The sequence below is a fragment of the Phalacrocorax aristotelis genome, chromosome 3 (genome assembly GCF_949628215.1).
Source record: "Phalacrocorax aristotelis chromosome 3, bGulAri2.1, whole genome shotgun sequence".
Classification (NCBI taxonomy): domain Eukaryota; kingdom Metazoa; phylum Chordata; class Aves; order Suliformes; family Phalacrocoracidae; genus Phalacrocorax; species Phalacrocorax aristotelis.
The window spans coordinates 120,928,426-120,935,776 of record NC_134278.1 but is presented as its reverse complement, the minus strand read 5'-3'; the positions used below and the strand labels follow the sequence as shown (position 1 = coordinate 120,935,776).

The following is a 7,351-nucleotide window of genomic DNA, read 5'->3' as shown; positions in this document are numbered from 1 at the left end:
TGAGCCGCCACGCGGTGGTTCACACGCGGGAGAAGCCTCATGCTTGTAAGTGGTGTGAACGCAGGTTCACGCAGTCCGGAGACCTTTACAGACACATTCGGAAGTTTCACTGTGAGTTGGTGAACTCATTGTCTGTCAAAAGCGAAGCACTGAGCTTACCTACTGTCAGAGACTGGACCTTAGAAGATAGCTCACAAGAACTTTGGAAATAAAATTTTTATATATATAAATAATATATATATAAATCTATATAGTTGTGGTACAGTCTAAAAGCAATCTTGTTTCCTTGAACTGAAAGTTTGGCTATTAGCTTGTTTTTGCACTTTAAGGCAGCATGAATATTTCACTAATTTAGCACTCCGATAAAAATGAACTGTAGAGGTAATCCGACAAAGTAACAAATTACGGAGCGTATTTTTCCCCCTTTTTGGAATAGAAGCCAGCGGATACTTTACTTCTAAGGAATCTCCAATTCAAAAAATTTGGACATGGCTTTATTCTCCGCAAAACACTGCGTTCTTTTAAGCTCTCGATCTTTTTCCTCTTAAAATCTGAATGTAGAAATCCTCTCCCAATTTTGTGAGTTCCTTTACATTTCTATAATTGCATGAGTCCTTTCTAGCTGTTGGAAACCTGAATGCTTTTAGACCCAAACGGAAAATTTCTGAAATGCTGGATTATCTATTTTTAAACAAGTGGTTGACTTAAAACTTATTATGGCAACTTCTGGATTTCTGACAGTTCCCACTGGAGAGAAAAAAAAACAAAAAACAAAAAACAAAAAAGCAAAAAAAAAACCACCACAAAAAACATAAAACAAAAACCCTGAGAGTACACTGGGATCACTGGGACTCTGTCTTACGTGAAGGTTTGCTTGGGATGAAAAAGGATATTGCAGCTTCAGCAGTGATGAACTGTGTGTTTAAAAAATGTGAATTACTGTTCTTGTATACTGTAATTGATTACATGGGCCGGGGGGAGGTATCAAAGAACTTGGCAGGTTGTGTTGATGCTCTTAGTTGAGTCTTGAAAAGTAAATATTAACGCTACAGAAATGCATGATTTTCAGTATATTTTTGTCTTTGTTTGCATTGTATAACTTTAACGAGTGAGTTGAAAATTATTTAATTTCCTTAGGAAAAAAAAAACTGACACCGTTGAAAATGACGGTGTTACGAAGAAGAGAAATGCACTGTTTTTATTTTATCTAATTTAAATTTACTTTCCCACTGTCTTTAAGTTGAGAAGAACTTAAGCTACGAGTCGCCGATTTAGCTACGTTAACAAGGAAAAAAAAAAGAATGTTTACAACCAGGCTTCGAGATTTGCATGTGCGGTGTGCATTTACTAACCCCAGACCCCTTCTAATTGCACAGACCCCACGCCAGCTCCAACTGAGGTGCGTCCATTTCCCCAGATGAGCATTTGTAGGATTCCTGCTGCACCACTCCACCACAATAGGTCGTTCTTTTTTTCCCCCCCGTTGAAAAGAGGCTGTAGACTAAGAAAAAAAAAAAAAAAGAAAAAGAAAAAAAAAAAAAAAGGGCGAAAGCCCCGGGCTGAAAGGCCTGGGCAGGCCTGAGTGACAGGGGGGCCGGGGGAGGGCAGGGGAAGGACTATGTGTATCCAAGCAGCAGAGACTGCAGCCTGACGTGTGGTTTTAATGACCAACACGCAGGTCAAAAGCATTTTGCACAGTGTTTGTTTTCCTGTCTTGCACTTACAAATAAGGTCTATGGGAGTAGCATGGAAAACGTTTGCTGTTTTTTCCTTTTTTTTTTCTTTTTTTTTTTTCCTCTGCTTTTGTTTAAAATTTGATCGCCTTAACTACTGTAAACATAGCCTATTTTTGTGCTTAAGATACTGAATGGAAAACTCCATTGTGTATTGCTGGACTGTTTTGGAAATATTTGGTCAAATGTGTGTTAATTTGGCTGTAATGGCATTTAAAACAAAAAAAAAAAAAGCTGTGAAAATGGCCTTGGAGCGTTATCTTTAGTTACTTGAATAGTTTCTAGGTTTTAAAACTACATTCTTTTCTTAAGTTAGAGAAGACAATCAGTGTCTGAGGAAAATGGACTTTCTCTTGGATTTTTTTGTGGTCCTCGTGAGTGATTGCTTTTTTCCTTTCCTTAGTTTCACATTCTTCTTTTGTTCTAAAACTTAGACTGACATCTAGCTTTGACAATCATAGTATGTTTTATTTTCCTGAGGGGGGAATAACTTATAATGCTGTTTAGTTTTGTACTATTGGTGTGTTGGTGAATTTTTAAACTGTGTGCTAACTGCAATAAATTATATGAACTGAGAAATCAATTCCCTTGTCTTTTTTCCCTCTTTTAAATTATAGTTACGGAGTATTTTTTATAATGTGTAACTTTATTACTTTTGTACAGACTTCTATTGCTAACTGTGTATGGAATATGTTTTCGGTATGCTTTTGAGCACTTTGTTGCTAACGTACGTATTTACATCTCAACATTTAAAAAAATTAAATGCTTGTGTTTTGAAAGCATTTCTCTGTGTGTAGCTCTCGATCATTCTGGAGAGGGATTTTTTTATTACTACTTTTTTCTTCCCCAAAGATTTTTGCAGAAGCAATCTGCTAAATTCCAGAAATCTTACTACCATGCAAATATCTACACATACACGCAATTCCTTTGCTGGGCTTAATTTGACCCCAAGAAGCTCTCTCAGGCTCACTCTTTTGTATTCAGTCTCTATCAGAATGTCAGAGCAGAAGGCAACAGCTTAACCTGAAGCACCGGCTGGGTACTGCCTGGCCGTTGCCGTTACAGTAGGCAGTCAAAATGTCCAAAATACCGGTAAGGCATCAAACCTGTCCGGACTACAGAGGAAAACCAAAATAATCCTTGGTCTGTTTGGGGATTTCTCTTACGGGCTAAACATTTCTTTAAAAATAATTTCTCTAAAAAGAAAAGCTTTGAGAAACCTTCGCAAAAGACCTGGTTTAGATGCTTGTTGCAGGGTATACCCAGAATTCTCTTAGGCCCCTCCATCCTAGGAACAAGACCAGCACTGCAGAGCCCAATGGGAATATGAAAGTAGAGCTAAATCAGAAGTCTGGAACAGAGACAGCAGGACCAATCTGAAGGGGGAAGGAAAAGAAAAAAATCCTAAACATTTCATGGCGTTTGTCATCTGCCTCGGTACAACTTCGGTTGCACGTTGACCAAGTGAATCTTGGTGCCTAATGCTATTCTGCTGATCTTCCTAGATCCACAGTGATTTGTACTTAGCCAAAATGATCTTTTTCACTGTTTTATAACAATTTTCAAGCATCGTTTGCTGTGTTTGGGTGTTTTTTTAATTATTACAGATATTTTGAAAACATTTCCTTTTGTCAACGTTAGTGCCTTCGGTCACATAGATTTCTCATTTTCTAGCAGCAGACCTTTTCTGTAGCCTTTCATACGATAGAATATTATCTGTAGTTAAGATGGTTTCAAGTATCGTCAAGACTGAGGACTGGCTAATACTGCAGTTCTGAAATCCATGCAGCTGACGAGCCTTGGATGTGGCTCTAGGCAGATTCACCATTTGTTCTCCAACATTAAGATTTTTGGGGATTGTAGATTCCCAAATAAAACTAGACTTAGAAGGAGCCCTTCTTCAGAAGGGTAACAGAAAACATAATCTAGCCATTAACAATGAAATAATTCAAAATATCCTTTATACTTTCAGGTTTTATCTAGATGGTCTGTACACGTGCAGCACACGCTTGTGGCTGTCAAAGTGGTTCTTCAATGAAAAGGCGAGACGTACCCCTGTGTGGTGCTTCTCTCCATAAGGTTTAACGTACTGACGTATTTAAATAGCTGTAACTTTTTTTTTTTTTTTTAAATAGAGGCCCCAGGTAATGAAGCACAAGGGACCATTTCATTTGGCTGGAGGATATGTGGTAACGAAATCCTCGCCATTCATGTTGCCATGATGGTCGAAGGCAAATTGCGGGAATGGAAACTTTACGCGCTAAAGTTCACGGGTTCAGAAGATTTTCTCTGACTGGTGACAGTCATCACTTTTTAACTGTGAGCACGTCTAGCCCAAGGCTCGCAGGGGACATGCTAAATATACCATTTGGCTTTTCTTGTTAACTGCTGCCTGTGATAGCTTAAGAGCCTCTAATTATGAACTATTTCTCTAAACTCAAGCTTAGGGGTTTGGTGCAACAGAGTCTTTTCGATCAGGCATAGCATTCTACAGACCATCTGTCTACTGAGACTTTTGCATGTTTTAGGTGCAGTTTGAAGAACTTGGTAGGAGTTTAAAACGAAACTTTCTGGCCAAGGAAGGGAAGGGATCCTCATTGCTTTTCCTGCTCTCCTGCGTTAGGGTAACGGCGAATACCAAACAATCCCGTATACTGCTGCTGAGCATAAGCGAAACCAGCATATCCCTTCCAAACTTGCATCGCCTTGGTGGAAGCCTAAATAAATATTTAAAATTAATTTGCAAAGGGACAGATTCCCTTTTCCCGCTGCACTCCCTCGCCCCAGCAGCTCTGCTGGCTCACCTGCTCGGGAGGGACACCACCATTTCTCTCCCTGCTGCAGCGTACCCTCTGCTTTCCTTCTACGGAGAACGGATCAAGCGATTTGTCGGTAGTGGACTGACTCCCCCCCCCCCGTTGATTCTGCAATAATGAAATGTTCGAAATTTTTAATGGACTTCTAATATATAAGTTTTAAAATACATTTTTTCAGCCTACTTTCAAAAATGAAACCCTGAGCCCCCCTTTTTATGATCAACAATGCTGCAGCAATTTGTAGCTGAGGAGAACTTGGAAGGGGAGAAAATTTCTACCTGCTCCCTCCCCTTGCTTTGAAGCAGTGCAAATTCCTTCGGAATGAAGGTGAAATATGTGTCAAGTCTACAAAAATGCCCTGAAATTAGAGATCAGATTCTAAAATATTGTCACATAGTCCTCCATAGCAGGGTTCTCAAACTTATGCATTATTAACACTGTTTGTCCAGGTGAATTGAAGTATTTCCGAATTGAAGTATTTCCAGAGACTATGGTCTTTTATTAAAGAAATCTAATCAAAGCATTAAGGTTTTTTTACTGGGACAATAAACGTGAATTTTAACAGAACGGTTTGATATTTTTAAAGGGAGGAAAAAGTGATGCACAGATCTTCTGGGGTCTTTCAAAATATTCAAGTTCAGGAGTCCCTGTTTAATTTTTGTTGCGCTTCACTCATATTTTAATCATGTCATTAAATATGGCGAGTTTGGTAATAAAAAATATTTTCTAGATGGTAAGAGAGGAGTTCTTTCTTTATTTGTACACATGCATTTGGGCAGAAGGTGGAAACGCTCCCTTTTGCCGGCAAATGGAGATAGTCACAGGAAGAAGAGCCCTGCTTATTAAAACCTACAGCCAGCAGCTCCTGCTGGTGTGATAAAATTCAGCTAAACCTGTTAATGGGTCTTACCGATGAGAGATTATGTCCTTTTTGGAAAGATTATCCATTTTAGTCTCATAGGCTAAAAAAGAAGCATTACTTTTAACCGATTGTCAAATTGAAATGCTCTCGGTGCGAATAACACGCATCTCGCCCAGCTCTGCCAGAGCAAGAGAGGGGTGAGTCTTCTGCACAGCCAGGCAGCAGTAAAGCCAAAGGTGGTACAGGCTTAACTGTGACAGTGACAGCAAACGCTGCAGAGGTTTCGAATGATAGAGATGTTGCCAAAAAAAAAAAAAAAAGTTTTTAATTCAAAAATAATCTGTGTTTTACTGGAGTATTTGTCTTACATTGGAATTTCTTGGATTAGTTAATTTTTCAGACTAACAGAATTTGCCTAGGTTGTCTACTTATAATCTTCAGGTTCATTTTGCTTTAATTTAATTCCTTACTTTCAGGTTTTTTCCCTTAGAAGGCAGTCACTCCACTAATACACTGTCATTTTCATGCAGAACATACACGGTTTTCGTTCTTGATAACTCCTTAACATTAACCATTTGTAGCAGGGGGCCACAAGTGCTCACCCCTGTGCGAGGACGCTCCCCTCGCTGGGACCAACTTCGTGCCTCTCCTGCACCGCGGCTGTTATCGTGGGGCCAAAGTTTCCTTTCTTTTTGAGATTTTACAGCCTGGCTCTAACAAGCTTTTGCTTGGGGCTACAAGGGAGAACGTATGCAGTCTAGCCTTGGAGCTGAAATCTCCGTGTGACTGGGGATTTGGGGGATCGCAGGAAACAAATAGATGATTAATTGCAAAATACAGCTGGTGGTTATTTTTTAGGACATTTTAATGTGCAACATTTTGGAATTTCTTAAACTCAGCATTGTGCTTTAAAATGCATCTTGTGTATGCACATATGTTTGTGCATGTAAGGAAGTAGTTTAAAATAACCTGCTAATTTTTATTTAGGTGTGCATCAAAATCACAGCCTCGGTTATTCCTTAAAGATGTCTAGAAGACGTGTATAGTGTTTGCACGTAGCAGCCAACGTGACGTGGTCCTGTGCAACCTATAGCTTGTGATCCCTGCAGTTATCAGCGCTAAGCTGAGCACCAAGAAGGATTTTTTTATGCCACGTCCGGAACATGCCAGATAGGGATTTACACAGCAGATCCCCAGCCATTACAACCTAGCGCATGAAACCCAGCTTTAAATTAGTAAAATATTTAGAGAGCAAGTTACATGTACATCATGACTTCCGAAAGGATTTAACTGGTAAAGCAATATGTTACTGCCTCAGTACCGCAGGAGGTATATTAAAAGGCTTCACTGTCTCAAAACAGCTCTATGGCATGGTATATGATGGATCTGGATGTAAATCCAGATAGGGATTTAAATATTTCTTTCACAACCTTCCCAAAATACATTTTGGTTAAGTCTTATTTACAGCTATTAAGAAAATAAAAACTACCCTTGATGCTACATTTTAGGCTTTTGTCAAATTGTCTTCAATTTTAGCATTAAAGCTACTTTTTATAAACTTTTGGATGTGTTCCCAATATACATGTTACAATTTTAAAAATGTACTTTATCTATAAATAAAAACCCTTGAAACTGATAGAGGTTTATCATACAAGATATGATTTATTTTCAACTGCATTTGCCACGTATTCGCACTTAGTGAGGATTCATGTCGAGACAATTTTGGAAATTCATACCGAGCTAAAATATGGTTAAAATCTTAATGAAACAGATCCTATCTTCATCGGCTATAGCTACCAGGTCTTCATTTTCTGTAGCTTATTCTCTCTTTTTAAAGTAGTTTGACTGGCACCATCTATCCAGAATCTGATTTCTGTTCATAGACAATTTTCAGGCTTATGCATATGACAGCTTGAAAACACTATAAATACCGATATTTC

The 7,351-nt window shown here is 38.8% G+C and overlaps 1 protein-coding gene across 4 annotated transcripts in view; it reads left to right on the top strand.

Annotated features, from left to right (window-relative positions):
• ZBTB18 (zinc finger and BTB domain containing 18) overlaps positions 1-2,515 on the top strand; it is a 7,627-nt gene extending 5,112 nt beyond the window's left edge. For all 4 annotated transcript variants that reach the window (XM_075089373.1, XM_075089371.1, XM_075089375.1 and 1 more), the window contains one exon: positions 1-2,515. This exon is cut by the window's left edge and continues 1,371 nt beyond it. In XM_075089373.1, coding sequence (XP_074945474.1) covers positions 1-212 — 212 coding nt within the window. In that variant the 3' untranslated portion in view covers positions 213-2,515.
• The last annotated feature ends 4,836 nt before the right edge of the window (positions 2,516-7,351 follow it).